We start from the raw sequence: 16,996 nt of genomic DNA, 5'->3' as shown, positions 1-16,996 counted from the left end.
TGGAATACTCAAATGCAAGCTGCATTCAGGAACCTACCTGATAACATTTCCAGTGGAACTGCCAATGACTTGATTTATTTCTGTAAACGCTAATGTTCCACTGCGTAGAGAACGTCATGTTACTGAAAGGAACTTCACGAACTTTGATAGCACAGTGATAATATTGGTGGCCGACTACTCTAAATTATATTGTGAGTAAAATAATAAGGTTTACATCAAGGTAGAACATACTAGTTTTCAGCAAAATTGAACTGTACACTCCATTGAGTTGAATGCATTACTGAATATTCTATGCATTTTGTGTTAAGGATATGTACATAACTATTCAGGGTGATTTGGAACTGTATAGATATTGCATGTAGAGTGCTCAGTGCCATGGAATACTCAAATGCAAGCTGAATTCAGCAACCTACCTGATAACATTTAGAGTGGAACTGCCAATGACTTGGTTTAGTTCTGTAAATGCTCATATTCCAAGTGTGGAGAACGTGATGTGACTGAAAGAAACTTATGGAGCTTTTGTAGCACACTCATAAAATTGGTTGCAGACTACTCTAAATCATATGGTTAGTACAATAATAAGGTGCACATCAAGTTAGCACATACTAGGTTTGAGCAAAATTGAACTGGACACTCCTTTCTGTTCAATGCATTACTTTCTATTCAATCCATTCAGAGTTAAGGAAGTGTACATAACTACTCAGGGTGATTTGGAACTGTATTGATATTGCATGTAGAGTGCTCAGTGCTATGGAATTCTCAAATGCAAGCTGAATTCAAGAACCTACCTGATAACATTTAGAGTGGAACTGCCAATGACTTGGTTTAGTTCTCTAAATGCTAATATTCCAAGTGTGGAGAACGCGATGTGACTGAAAGAAACTTCTGGAGCTTTGGTAGCACGGTCATAAAATTGGTTATAGTCTACTCTAAACCATATGGTGAGTACAATAATAAGGTTCAGATCATGTTAGCACAATATTTTTCAGCGAAATTGAACTGTACTCTCCATTGAGTTGAATGCATTACATTCTATTCTATTCATTGCATTTTGTTTAGTTCTGTAAACGCTTATGCTCCGCTTTGTAGGGAACGTAATATAACTGAAAGTAACTTCTGGATCTTTGGTAGCACTCTCATAATATTGGTTGCAGACGTAAAATAATAAGGTTTACATCAGGTTAGCCCATACTAGTTGTAAGCAGAATTGAACTGTACATTCCATTGATTTGACTGCATTACTTACTATTCAATACATTTTGTGATCAGGTTGTGTACAAAACTACTCATGGTGATTTGGAGCTATATAGATATTGCATGTATAGTGCTCAGTGCCATGGAATACTCAGATGCAAGCTGAATTCAGCAACCTTCTCGTAACATTTATCGTGGAACTGCCAATGAGTTGGTTTATTTCTGTAATCGCTAATGTTCCAAGGGTGGAGAAAGTGATGTTACTGAAAGAAACTTATGGAGCTTTGGTAACACACTCACAAAATTGGTTGCAGATTACTCTAAATCATATGGTGAGTACAATAATAAGGTTCACTTCAAGTTAGCACATACTAGCTTGAGCAAAATTGAACTGTCCACTCCATTCAGTTGAATGCATTACCTTCCATTCAATGCATTTTGTTAACGAAGGGTACATAACTACTCAGGGTGATTTGGAACTGTATAGATATTGCATATAGAGTGCTCAGTGCCATGGAATACACAAATTGAAGCTGAATTGAGGAACCTACCTGATAACATTTAGAGTGGAACTGCCAATGTCATGGTTTAGTTCTGTAAACGCTAATGTTCCACTGCGTAGAGAACGTGATGTTACTAAAAGAAACTTATGGAGGTTTGGTAGCAAAGTCATAAAATTGATTGCAGACTACTCTAAATCATATGGTGAGTACAATAATAAGGTCCACATCAAGTTAGCACATACTAGTTTTCAGCAAAATTGAACTTTACACTCCATTGAGTTGACTGCATTACTTACTATTCAATACATTTTGTGATAAGGAAAGGTACATAACTATTCAGGGTGATTTGGAACTGTATAGATATTGCATATAGTGTGCTCAGTGTCATGGAATACACAAATGCAAGCTGAATTCTGGAACCTACCTGATAACGTTTAGGGTGGAACTGCCAATGACTTGGTTTAGTTCTCTGAATGCTAATATTCCAAGTGTGGAGAACGCGATGTGACTGAAGGAAACTTCTGGAGCTTTGGTAACACACTCATAAAATTGGTTGTAGACTACTCTAAATCATATGGTGAGTACAATAACAAGGTTCACATCAAGTTAGCACATACTAGTTTTCAGCGAAATTGAACTGTACTCTATATTGAGTTGAATGCATTACATTCTATTCAATTTATTTTATTAAGGAAGGGTGCATAACTACTCAAGGTGATTTGGAACCGTATAGATATTGCATGTAGAATATTCAGTGCCATGGAATACTCAAATGCAAGCTGCATTCAGGAACCTACCTGATAACATTTCCAGTGGAACTGCCAATGACTTGATTTATTTCTGTAAACGCTAATGTTCCACTGCGTAGAGAACGTCATGTTACTGAAAGGAACTTCACGAACTTTGATAGCACAGTGATAATATTGGTGGCCGACTACTCTAAATTATATTGTGAGTAAAATAATAAGGTTTACATCAAGGTAGAACATACTAGTTTTCAGCAAAATTGAACTGTACACTCCATTGAGTTGAATGCATTACTGAATATTCTATGCATTTTGTGTTAAGGATATGTACATAACTATTCAGGGTGATTTGGAACTGTATAGATATTGCATGTAGAGTGCTCAGTGCCATGGAATACTCAAATGCAAGCTGAATTCAGCAACCTACCTGATAACATTTAGAGTGGAACTGCCAATGACTTGGTTTAGTTCTGTAAATGCTCATATTCCAAGTGTGGAGAACGTGATGTGACTGAAAGAAACTTATGGAGCTTTTGTAGCACACTCATAAAATTGGTTGCAGACTACTCTAAATCATATGGTTAGTACAATAATAAGGTGCACATCAAGTTAGCACATACTAGGTTTGAGCAAAATTGAACTGGACACTCCTTTCTTTTCAATGCATTACTTTCTATTCAATGCATTTAGAGTTAAGGAAGTGTACATAACTACTCAGGGTGATTTGGAACTGTATTGATATTGCATGTAGAGTGCTCAGTGCTATGGAATTCTCAAATGCAAGCTGAATTCAAGAACCTACCTTATAACATTTAGAGTGGAACTGCCAATGACTTGGTTTAGTTCAGTAAACGCTAATGTTGCACTGTTTAGAGAACGTCATGTTACTGAAAGAAACTTCAGGAACTTTGGTAGCACACTGATAATATTGGTTGCCGACTAAATTATATGGTGAGTAAAATAATCAGGTTTAAATCAAGTTTGCACATACTAGATTTCAGCAAAATTGAACTGTACACTGCACTGAGCTGAATGCACTACTTGCTATGCAATGCATTTTGAATTATGGAAGTGTACATAACTACTCAGGGTGATTTGCAACTGTATAGATATTGCATGTAGAGTGCTCAGTGCCATGGAATACTCAAGTGCAAGCTGAATTCAGGAACCTACCTGGTAACATTTAGAGTGGAACTGCCAATGACGGTTTTATTCTGTAAACGCTAATGTTCCATTGCGTAGAGAACGTGATGTTCCTAAAAGAAACTTATGGAGGTTAAGTAGCACACTCATAAAATTGGTTTCAGACTAGTCTAAATCATATGGTGAGTAAAATATTGTTTCCATCAAGTTAGCACATACTACTTTTCAGCAAAGTTGAACTGTAAACTCCATTGAGTTGAATGCATTAATTACTGTTCCATGCATTTTGTGCTAAGGATATGTACATAAACACTCAGGGTGAATTGGAAATATATAGCTATTGCATGTAGAGTATTCAGTGCCATGACATTCTCAAATGCAAGCTGAATTCAGGAACCTACCTGATAACATTTAGAGTGGAACTGCCAATGACTTGGTTTAGTTCTGTAAACGCTAATGTTGCACTGCGTAGAGAACGTCATGTTACTGAATGAAACTTCACGAACTTTGGGAGCACACTGATAATATTAGTTGCCGACTACTCTAAATCATATGGTGATTAAAATAATGTAGTTTACATCAAGTTAGCACATACTAGGTTTGAGGATAATTGAACTGTACACTCAATTCAGTTGAATGCATTACTTTCTATTCAATGCATTTTGAGTTATGGAAGTGTACATAACTACTCAGGGTGATTTGCAACTGTATAGATATTGCATGTATAGTGCTCAGTGCCATGGAATACACAAATGCAAGCTGAATTCAGGAACCTACCTGGTAACATTTAGAGTGGAACTGCCAATGACCGTTTAGTTCTGTAAAAGCTAATGTTCCACTGCGTAGAGAACGTGATGTTACTAAAACAAACTTACGGAGGTTTGTTAGCACACTCATAAAATTGTTTTCAGACTAGTCTAAATCATATGGTGAGTAAAATAATAAGGTCCACATCAAGTTAGCACATACTACTTTTCAGCAAAATTGAAATGTATACTCCCTTGAGTTGAATGCATTACTTAATATTCAATGCATTTAGAGTTAAGGAAGTGTACATAACTACAGAGGGTGATTTGTAACTGCATAGATATTGCATGCAGAGTGCTCAGTGCCATGGAATACTCAAATGTAAGCTGAATTCAGCAACCTACCTGATAACATTTAGCGTAGAACTGCCAATGACTTTGTTTAGTTCTGTAAACGCTAATGTTCCACTGTGTAGAGAACGTCATGTCACTGAAAGAAATTTCACGAACTTTGATAGCACACTGATAATATTGGTTGCAGACTACTGTAAATCACGTGGTGAGTAAAATAACAAGGTTTACATCAAGTTAGCACATATTAGTTTTCAGCAAAGTTGTACTGTACACTCCATTGAGTTGACTGCATTACTTACTATTCAATACATTTTGTGATAAGGTTGTGTACATAGCTATTCAGGGTGATTTGGAACTCTATAGTTTGCATATAGTGTGCTCAGTGCCATGGAATACACAAATGCAAGCTGAATTCAGGAACCTACCTGATAACATTTAGGTTGGAACCCACCAATGACTTGGTTTAGTTCTGTAAACGCTAATGTTGCACTGTTTAGAGAACGTCATGTTACTGAAAGAAACTTCACGAACTTTGGTAGCACACTGATAATATTGGTTGCCGTCTAAATCATATGGTGAGTAAAACAATCAGGTTTACATCAAGTTAGCACATACTAGTTTTCAGCAAAGTTGTACTGTACACTCCATTGAGTTGACTGCATTACTTACTATTCAATACATTTTGTGATAAGGTTGTGTACATAGCTATTCAGGGTGATTTGGAACTCTATAGTTTGCATATAGTGTGCTCAGTGCCATGGAATACACAAATGCAAGCTGAATTCAGGAACCTACCTGATAACATTTAGGTTGGAACCCACCAATGACTTGGTTTAGTTCTGTAAACGCTAATGTTGCACTGTTTAGAGAACGTCATGTTACTGAAAGAAACTTCACGAACTTTGGTAGCACACTGATAATATTGGTTGCCGTCTAAATCATATGGTGAGTAAAACAATCAGGTTTACATCAAGTTAGCACATACTAGTTTTCAGCAAAATTGAACTGTACACTCCATTGAGTTGACTGCATTACTTACTATTCAATGCATTTTGTGATAAGTTTGTGTACATAACTACTTAGGGTGATTTGGAACTGTAGAGATATTGCATATAGAGTGCTCAGTGCCATGGAATACACAAATGCAAGCTGAATTCAGGAACCTACCTGATAACATTTCGAGTGGAACTGCCAATGACTTGGTTTAGTTCTGTAAATGCTAATATTCCAAGTGTGGAGAACGTGATGTGACTGAAAGAAACTTATGGAGCTTTGGTAGTACACTCATAAAATTGGTTGCAGACTACTCTAAACAATATGGTGAGTACAATAGTAAGGTTCACATCAAGTTGGCACATACTAGTTTTCAGCAAAATTGAACTGTACACTCCTTTTGGTTGAATGCATTACTTTCTATTCAATGCATTTAGAGTTAAGGAAGTGTACATAACTACTCAGGGTGATTTGGAACTGTATTGATATTGCATGTAGAGTGCTCATTGCCATGGAATACTTCAATGCACGCTGAATTCAGGAACCTAACTTAACATTTAGAGTGGAACTGCTAATGAGTTGGTTTAGTTCTCTAAACCCTAATGTTCCACCGTGTATGGAACGTGATATAACTGAAAGTAACTTCTGGAGCTTTGGTAGCACACTGATAATTTTGGTTGCAGACTACTCTAAATCATATGGTGAGTAACATAATAAGGTTCACATCAAGTTAGCACATACTAGTTTTCAGCGCAATTGTCCTGTACTATCCTTTGAGTTGAATGCATTACTTACTATTCAATGCATTTTGTGATAAGTTTGTGTACATAACTATTCAGGGTGATTTGGAACTGTATAGATATTGCATATAGTGCGCTCAGTGCCATGGAATACACAAATGCAAGCTGAATTCAGGAACCTACCTGATAACATTTAGAGTGGAACTGCCAATGATTTGATTTAGTTCTGTAAACGCTAGTTCCACTGTGAAGAGAACAACATGTTACTGAAAGAATCTTTACGAACTTTGGTAGCACACTGATAATATTGGTTGCCGAGTACTCTAAATCATATGGTGAGAAACTATGCTTCCTGGCAGGATTCTGTTTTCTGCTTTCATTCACTCTCGTATGTACGCAGTCCTTGTTAACTCTTTTCTTTGGCTGTAATATACTTTTTATAGGGCGATGAGAAAGTTATATTTTAGCTGAAATTAGAACTGCAAAGAAAAATAGATGAGGTTTATGGTGTCATCACTTATTCAGATGCCTTTCTCTTGATCCATTTCCCCCGATGACTCATTTTTGATCTGACCAATCTCTCTTTTACAGGGTTTCCTCTGGTATTTGTAGATGCTGGGACTCGTGCCTAAAATAGTTTACGTGATTGTTTTTGCGGAGAGTTGTACCACACTTATCAATGATTGCAGGACAGATATGTCCAAACCATCAGTTTGCAAAAGTGCAGTTTGGGAGCCAGCAGCATTATCCCAGGTTGTTTAAGTTCAAAAGCCTTAAGGTGTTGAGTTTTGTCTAGTATAGAATTTGAGTGTTACACCTCTATTGACATTACTTATATTCCCCAGAAGGCAGAAAAAAAGCATTAGGGTAAACAAATCTCCCACATCAAAAACAAATAACAATACACAAATGGTATTAATTCCCATTAAAGCACAAAATTCATCCTTCCGTGTCAGTACACTTGTGTAATATAGTGGGCATGCAAATATGAAGAACTATTTCTTCTACTGTGCTAACTTCCTTTTGAACTTTTCACTTACGGTTTATATATTCCAAACTCTGGGAGTACTAGCTCCTGATGCCTATAGACTCAGAGCAAGGATCACAATATTAAGATGAAGCATAGAGTGCTGGCAAATTATGATCATTCACCTGAAATACAGTGGACCTGTCCATATACGAGTATATAGTTCTGGACACACAGGTGAAGAGCAAGACGTCAAAGCTGCAGCTGACTTGACAGAAGGTGCAGAGCATTTAACAAAGGAAGGTGAAACATATTACATTTTAAAAGGGAGAATTTACAGGAATAAATCATGGAATTCTAAAGGGGCAAATGAAAAGAGTGATTTGAATATATCTCCACAAACTCTAAATCTTACAGGACAACTTGAAAACAGTGATTTGTTTTCTTTTTCACGTGTTTTTTTTTGGAAGAGTAGATTACCAGCAGAAAAAAAAACACCCTAACCTGCTAGAAGAGCACAGTTTGGGGCTTACATTGAATCTTGTGATTGATACTTAAAAAAAATTGCCAAGTTTAGAAATAAGCGCAGAGGAGGCTTACTTTGATGTACCAAATTACGGGGGATGCATTTAATTCATGAAGTTGTAAAAGCTGGGTTAATTCTTCCTAGAAATTAAGAGGAAATTTCATTGTGTGTTCAAACTCAAGAATGGAGTAGAACATAGAAACTTAGAAAACCTACAGCACAATACAGGCTCTTCAGCCCACAATGCTGAGCTGAACATGGGCTTACTTTAGAAATTACCTAGGGTTACCCTCTATTTGCCCTCTATTTTTCTAAGCTCCATGTACATATCCAGGAGTCTCTTAAAAGACACTATCGTATCCACCTCCACCACTGTCACTGGCACCCCATTCCATGCACTCACCACTCTCTGCGTAAAAAACTTACCCCTGACATCTCCTTGGTACCTACTTCCAAATTGTGCCCTCTCATGCTAGCCATTTCAGCCCTGGGAAAAAGCCTCTGACTATCCACACAATCAATGCCTCTCATCATCTTATACACCTCTATCAGGTCACCTCTCATCCTCCGTCGCTCCAAGGAGAAAAGACAAAGTTCACTCAACCTATTCTCATAAGACATGCTCCCCATTCCAGGCAACATCTTTCTAAATCTCCTCTGCACACTTTCTATGGTTTCCACATCCTTCCTGTAGTGAGGTGACTAGAGCTGAGCACAATACTTCAAGTGGGGTCTGGGGTCTGACCAGGGTCCTATATAGCTGTAACATTACCTCTCCGCTCTTAAACTCAATCCCATGGTTGATGAAGGCCAATGCACCATATGCTTTCTTAAGCATAGAGTCAACCTGCTCAGCAGCTTTGAGTGTCCTATGAACTAGACCCCAAGATTCCTCAGATCCTTCACACTGCCAAGAGTCTTACCATAAATACCATAAATTCTGCCATCATATTTGACCTACCAAAATGAACCACCTCACACTTATCTGGGTTGAACTTCATCTGCCACTTCTCAGCCCAGTTTTGCATCCTATTGACATCCCGCTGTAACATCTAACAGCCCTGCATACTATCCACAATACACCCAAACTTGAGTCATCAGCAAATTTACTAACTCACTTCCTCATCCAGGTCATTTATAAAAATCATGAAGAGAAGGAGTCCCTGAACAGATCCCTGAGGCACACCACTGGTCACCAACCTCTATGCAGAATATGACCCATCTATAAACACTCTTTGCTTTCTGTGGGAAAGCCAATTCTAGATCCAGAAAGCAAGATCCCCTTTGGTACACATGTCTCATTACTTTTTCAATAAGCCTTGCATAGGGTGCCTTATCAAATGCCTTGCTGAAATCCATATGCACTACATCTACTGCTCTACCTTTATCAACATGTTTAGTCACATCCTCAAAAAATTCAATCGGGCTCGTAAGGCATGACCTGTCTTTGACAAAGCCATGCTGACTATTCCTAATCATATTATGCCTCTCCAAATGTGCATAAATCCTGCCTCTCAGGATCTTTTCCATCAACTTACCAACCACTGAAGTAAGACTCACTGGTCTATAATTTCCTGGGCTATTTCTACTCCCTTTCTTGAATAAGGGAACAATATTTTCAATGCTCCAACACTGGTTATTTTATTTAGAGTATTTTCCTTTTCTAGAATATTATAGGATTCTTCAATTTTGGATTCCCTGTTTATTTATTTGGAGGTACAGTGTGGAATAGCACCCTTCCAGCCCAATGAGCGATGTTGCCTAGTAACACACCTATTTAACCTTAGCCTATTTACAGAACTATTTGCAATTACCAATTAAACTCATAACTGGTACATTTTTGCACAGTGGGAGGAAACCAGATCCCTTTGAGGAAACACATGCACTCACAGGGTGAACCTACAAACTCCTTACAGATGGTGCTAGAAATGAACTCTGAACTCTGGAATGCTGTGAGCTCTCATTGCGCCGTGCTTGCCACTACAGTGGCGTAGTGCCCCATGACTAACAATGTTGCTGATATAATAGATGGAATTTTCCTCAGGATTTCTCTCTTTATGTACATGACTGGTGAAATTGCCAAGGAAACTCTATTTTCATCAGTAAACCAAATTTTGTTGTTTTTCAGGTGTTATGAAGGATCCCATGCACCCCTCATACAACCTCTTCTCCCTCCTGCCATCTGGGAAAAGGCTCCAAAGCATTGGGGCTCTCACAACCAGATTATGTAACAGTTTCTTCCCCCAAGCCATCAGACTCCTCAATACCCAGAGCCTGGACTGACACCTTGCCCTATTGTCCTGTTTATTATTTATTGTAATGCCTGCACTGTTTTTGTGCACTTTACGCAGTCCTGTGTAGGTCTGTAGTCTAGTGTAGCTTTCTCTGTGTTGTTATTTTTAACATAGTTCAGTCTAGTTTTTTGTACTGTTTCATGTAACACCATGGTCTTGAAAAACGTCTCATTTTTACTATGTACTGTACTAGTAGTTATGGTTGAAATGACAATAGAAGTGACTTGACTTGACTTGACTTGACGATTCAACATCAGAGCAGCAACAGTTTCAATTAAGGTGTATCAATTCCTTGTTGATGTAGTTTAAAGTAATTAAGTGAACAGTGTTACGAATGTGCCGCAACTCTGAGGGGCCGAAGGGTACAAATTCTCTTTGAGAATCGCAAGATCGCTATTAATTCGGGTCTGGGACCCAGGAAATGAGAGAGAGACACGCAGAATCCACAAGAGTTTGGAATGTGTCCTGGCCTTAGCAAAACGGAGCCACTAATGACAGCCATTGTCTCTTGGAGACAGAATTGTGTATTGAGTACTGTACTATTCATTGAAGGCCCTCAGGGGACAACCAGAGTGGGCTGGTTGAGGGATTGCACCATCCCAACCGGATTGACATCTGAGACCCCATGAGTAAGGATAAAAGAGCGACTGGGGAACAACCCCTTCAGACGCACCAGGAGAAACACTGAAAATCCAGTAACAGTGTTTTATAGCGAACGCCGGTGAGGGCTAATGTGCTTCCCTTGCCTGGGTTGGCGGGAAGAACGACTTAGCTAAAGGAGAGGCCACAAGTGAACAGCCACACCAACGAGACTCCGACAGATCGAAATCATAAAAGGAAAGCCGGCAAGTTTTTCTCCCAAAACTCTCTCTCTCTCCAACCATTGCAATCCAGCGGTCCCCAAAGGCTGCAGCCTGCATGAACTGAGTGATTTTTATATTTCCATTATCCCCTACATTATCCCCTAGACAATGATAGAGCTTATTTCTCATTGATTATTATTATACCCGCACTTCTAGAGTTAGTATTGATGACATATATTATCTGTATATTTGCATTGATATTATTTTTGTGTATTTTTACTAATAAATACTGTTAAAAATAGTATCATCAGACTTCAACGGACCTCTCCATCTTTGCTGGTAAGTGACCCAGTTACGGGGTTTGTAACAATAAAAGCAATGACACGTCTGATTACTACTTTGTATGCACTTTCACTGCCATTTAAGAATTGTGTATACTAAGAATAACCATCAGCAGGAAGTTTATACATTCTTTTTCCATTTTATGCAGGAGTGGAAATGATCAATATCTATATATATGTACATGCATCCCTGCAGCTTTTCTGCATTCACTTGGAAAATATTCTGATACACTCTTTGATGTTTTCTGAGATCTAGAACACAATAACAGGTAATTATATGTTTTGAATTTGTTTTTAATTCGGTTGTAACTTAGATGTCATTCCAAATAACTCAGCTGTTATTTTAAATTTAGTCATTGTGTTTTCAGTCATTGAATTCCCACTTAATGGAGCAGCACTGCAATATCATTGTCCTCAGCAAAGCTCTAACTAATCTAACCACTAGCAACTTGGTAATAGATTGCTAAATGAGGCTGTTGAACAAGAGCCCATGGCTGCCAAAGTGAGTGATTAAAGGTCTCAGTAAACACTCCAGCCAATGGATCATCTCAGGTCTTCAGATACCCCATCTTGGATGTTTCTCATGGGTTCACCCTCCCAAAGGCTGCTTGCACATTGGCTACAGAGACTGAAATCACAGGGTCATCAGGGGGCTGTGGGAGTTCATGATAGTCACCTTATGTTTTCACCAGAGCAATAGGTCCAGAGCAGATGACATTTCATTGGCTCTTCACTCAACCTTGAAACATCTAGACAGCAAAGATGTACACACCAGGATACTCTCTATTGACTACAGCTCAGCATTCCACACCATCACCCCCTCAAAACTAATCAATAATCTTTGAGTCATTGGTCTCAATTCTTCCTTGAGCAATTGGATTTTCAATTTCCTCACTTGTCGACCCAGTCAGTTTGGATTAGCAACAGCATCTCCTCCATGATCTCCATCGGCACAGGTGTACCACAAGGCTAGGTGCTTTGCTCCCCTGCTCTATTCGTTTTACATCTGTGACTGTGAGGCTAAGCACATCTACAATGCCATATTCAAGTTTGCTGATGATACAACTGTTGTGGGCTGTATCAAAGGTGGTGATGAATCAGCATGTAGGGGAGAGATTGAAAATCGGGCTGAGTGGTGCCAGAACAACAACCTCTCACCCAATGCCAGCAAGACCAAGGAGCTGATGATTGACTTCAGGAGAAGGAAACGAGAGGTACCTGAGCTAGTCCTCAACAGAAGGTCAGCAACTCTAAATTCCTTGGTGTTATCATTTTGGAGGACTTGTGATGGGCCCAGCATGCAAGTGCAAATATGAAGAAAGTGTGGTAGTGCCTCTACTTAGGAGTTTGCAAAGATTCATCACGACATCTAAAACTTTGACAAACTTCTATAGATGTGTAGTGGAAAGTATATTGAATGCCTGCATCACAGCCTGGTATGGAAACACCAATGCCCTTGAACAGACAATCCTGTAAAAAGTAATGGATGCGACCCAGTTCGTCATGGGTAAAGCCATTCTCATCAATGAGTACATCTATGTGAAATTCTGTCGCAGGAAAGCAGCATTCACCATAAGATACATGAACAGAATTAGGCTATTTGGCCCATCAAGTCTGCTCTGCCATTTCATTGTGGCTAATCCAATTTTCCTCTCAGCCCCAATTTTCTGCCTTCTCCCCGTATCCCTTCACACCCTGACCATTCAAGTATCTTGGGACTCCCACCACCCAGGACATGCTCTCTTCTCACTGCTGCTGTCAGGAAGAACATACAGGGGCCTCAGGACTCACACTATCAATTTCACAAACAGTTATTACCCCTTAACCACCAGGCTCTTGAACCAAAGGGGATAACTTCTCTCAACTTCACTTGTCCCATCATTGAAGTGTTCCCATAGCCTTTCACTTTCATCTCATGTTCTTGATATTTAATGCTTATTTAATATTTATTATTTATTTATTTATGTTTTTGCACAGTTTACTGGCTTTTGCACACTGGTTGAACACCCAAGTTGCTGCAGTCTTCATTGATTTTATTAAGGTTATTACTCTATTTTGAGTTTATTGAGTATGCCTGCAGGACAATGAATCTCAGGGTTGTATATGAATGCATTTGGTTTGATAATAAACTTACTTTGAACTTTGGTATTACAGGAAAAATACGAGCATGGATGGCTGACTGACAGAAGGCGAAGAGTGGAAATAAAGGGAGCCTTTACTGGTTGGCTGCCAGTGACAAGTGGTGTTCTATAGGTGTCAGTTTTGGGTCCGCTACTTTTCATATTATATGTTAATGAGCTGGATGATGAAATTGATGGCACTGTGGCCATGTTCGTAGATGATACAAAGATAGGTGGAGAGAATGGGAAACCTGCAGAAGGATGAGGGCAAATAAGTGACAGATGGAATACAATGCAGGGAAATGTATTCACATGCACTTTGGTATAAGGAATAAAAGCACAGACAATTTTCTAAACAGGATCAAAATCGGAAATTGGAAATGCAAAGAGATTTGGGAGTCTGAGTGCAAAATTCCATAAAGGTTAACTTGTTGATTGAGTCAGTGGTAAGAAAGAAAAATGTAATGTTAGCATTCTTTTCAAGAAGACTAGAATATAAAAGCAAGAATGTAATGCTGAAGCTTTATAAGGCATTAGTCAGACCACATTTGGAGTAATGTGAGCAGTTTTGGGCCCCATATCTCAAAACAAATGTGTTGGCATTGGAGAAGGTCCAGAAGACATTCATTTGAGATTCTGGGTATGAGAGGGTTTAACATTTGAGGAGCATTTAATACCTCCGCACCTGTTCTCACTGGAGTTCAAAAGAATGAAAGGGGATCTCATTGAAATCTACCAAATATTGAAAGACCCAGACTGAGTTGATGTGGAGTGGTATTTCCAAGAGTGGGAGATTCTAGCACAAGTACACAGCTTCATTATAGAAGGACATCCCTTTAGAACAGATCTAAGGAAGAATTTCTGTTGCTTGAGAGTGATGGAATTCATCGCCATGAATGGCTGTGGAAGCCAAGTCATTGGGTATATTTAAAGCAGCAGTTGATAGCTTCTTGGTTAGTCTGGGCATCAAAGGTTTCAGGGAGAAGGCAGGAGAATGGGATTCAGAGCAGACTCGATGGAACGAGTGGCCTAATTCTGCTCTAATGTCTTATAGTTCTATACAAACTTACTTTACTAGTTCAAATGTCCAGGTCAATCCATTATACAACTCTCTGTCAGGAAATGTAGAGGAGGCTTCACCCAAAAGCAGAGCAACAGAGATGATTTAGTGATGAGCGATAACTTTAATAATAAACTACAAAACAGCAAGCCACAAGGGGACACAAAACAAGAGAGCACAGATACTTAACATGACAAGGCAATGGGGTAACTGAAGGCTAGGAGCAACTGGTTGAGGATGATTGGTTCGAATGAGTGAACAAGGACTATGCGTGAGAGCTGGGTTTAAATAGGCTGCAGGTGATGAATTGGAAATGAGTGGTGGATGACTCCTGTTAGCTGGGTGGAGTCTGGGATGTGAAGGCCTGGCCTGAAACTCTCTTCATCTAAAACTAATAGTATTTATACTAATTTGGAAATTAAAGATATAATATTTACCTGGTTTTAGACTGATAGCTACAATTCAAGACCCAGATAGGCAGAACAACATTTTCACAACTTAGCTTATAATAACTAGGACAATAATTCTCCTGCTTTTCATAGCTGGATAGAAGCAAATGTATTTCAATATTATAGAGGAGGGAGTACATTACATTTAGGGAAATATTAACAATGTCTCCAAGTTGTCATATTCTATTTTTTTTAAATTTGGAGCTGATTTTTGGATTACAGTTTGAATTTAAGATAGGCACAAAGCGGCCACAACACAATGACAGAAGACTTGCAGTTTACAAGGATAGTCCATGAACATCTGTATGGAATATGACTTCTCAACTTGTATGACTTTTCAGTAATGCTTGCTTTCTTCAGTTTGAAATAAAAACTTAACCATCTAGTGATCTGCATAAGAGAGAATAGACTGTTGACCTTTTATTTTTCCATCACTTTCTTAATCTAATACTATATCATTTGAGCACTTTAATGTCCAAGAGTGTATTTATCTCTATTCAGTATATACTTTGTGACTAAGTCTTCCCTGCCCCCTTGGTAAGCAAAGATTCACTGACCTCAATGTGAGTGCATTTCATTTCATATTAGTCCCGAATGGCCAACACTTTTCCTTTGCTACTTGACTTCTGGTTATTGACATACTAGTGGTGGAAAAATCATTCTTAAATCTACTCTATCACACCCGGTTAGAACGTTATATGTTTTATTGAGGTCACTTCTCATTCTTGATGCAGTCTATTTAATCTGTCCCTTAAATGTGAACACCACATTATGAATTAACGCAAATTTTATTCACTGCAAGTAATCTTTCCTTAGGTAAGAATATCTTGTGCTTAATATTTCAGATTTGGTCTCATCAGGCCACTACATTATGGAATTAACATATTTTGAAATTTGTATTCAAATATCTTGCAATTAGAGCAAACTATTTGTTTATCTAGTTTTTTGCTGTATCTGCATGTTATCTTTCAGCAATCTATGCAGTAAGGAAACTGAAGGGGCAATATCGAGATAGTTACTGGTCCATATTTTGGCTAACCACATTCTCAACTGAGTTCATTTCACACCATAAGCTCCAGTTCTGTCTAAACTACCTTTAACATCTTGCCCACTGTTATTTAATACACTGGGACGATGAGGTGTTGGGAGAAGATTAAAGGAGAAAGTAACTGAGGTTGGATAACAAACCAATGCACTGAAGTGACAATGTCTAATTGTTACGTCTTGACAACATTAAAGTACTTAATCTCAGCCAATGATGATGATTTGATCAGAGCTAAAACCTCATCACTGGAAATGAAGCAGAAGACTCTTGGAAATATTGGTAAGGGCTGGAAGGTGTTCAAATAGGTTAGTGTATGGCTTGAAGATATTGTATATTTGGTTTTTATATTGCTGACCTAAGTTTCAAAAACTTCTGAAATACTGAGAGGGCTCACAAGTAATAATCATCAAGTGTGATTTATTTTAAGTTCTGAAGAATACACAGTTGCAATCATATCGTGAAGAAACATAATCCATACAAGCTTCTTTCAATTCCAGTTCACTGAATTAATTGCCATAGTGGTTTGCCAGAACTTTTAACATCAGTGGCTTGGTTTTCTTTGGTTGCTTCAGCCGTGATAAGGGTCATCAGATCCATGAACGTGCAAGCACTGTGCACCACTTCACACTTTTCACATTCACCACTGTCGTTATCTACAACACAAAGAGGAGTGAGTAAAGCTGCTTTGTGGAACCATTGATGGTATTCTGGTGAATTTCTATCATCCGGACTGTAATCTAAGTAGTACAGCAATGATGGTGTGAAGCTTAAGGACATCTTACAAGGCACTGGCAATCACCAAAGATTGAAAGTCCATCTATTATCAAAGAATGTATACATTGAGATTTGTTTGCTTACAGGCAGCCACAAAGCAACAAATCTGAAATAACCCAAATAAAGAAAAAAAAAGACCAACACCTGATGCGCAAGAGAGAATAAAAACACAAATCATGCAAATAATTGAAGCAAACA

General features: G+C 38.5%; 1 protein-coding gene across 1 annotated transcript in view; it reads right to left on the bottom strand.

The window, feature by feature from the left end:
• Positions 1 to 16,499: 16,499 nt before the first annotated feature.
• Positions 16,500 to 16,996, bottom strand: part of LOC132385300 (cystathionine beta-synthase-like) — a 36,570-nt gene continuing 36,073 nt past the window's right edge. Inside the window, exon 16 of the mRNA XM_059957320.1 lies at positions 16,500 to 16,677. Coding sequence (XP_059813303.1) covers positions 16,523 to 16,677 — 155 coding nt within the window. The 3' untranslated portion in view covers positions 16,500 to 16,522. The remainder of the gene's footprint in view (positions 16,678 to 16,996) is intronic.

The sequence above is a fragment of the Hypanus sabinus genome, chromosome X2 (assembly GCF_030144855.1).
Source record: "Hypanus sabinus isolate sHypSab1 chromosome X2, sHypSab1.hap1, whole genome shotgun sequence".
Lineage (NCBI taxonomy): Eukaryota > Metazoa > Chordata > Chondrichthyes > Myliobatiformes > Dasyatidae > Hypanus > Hypanus sabinus.
This window is presented reverse-complemented; position numbering and strand designations above follow the sequence as displayed.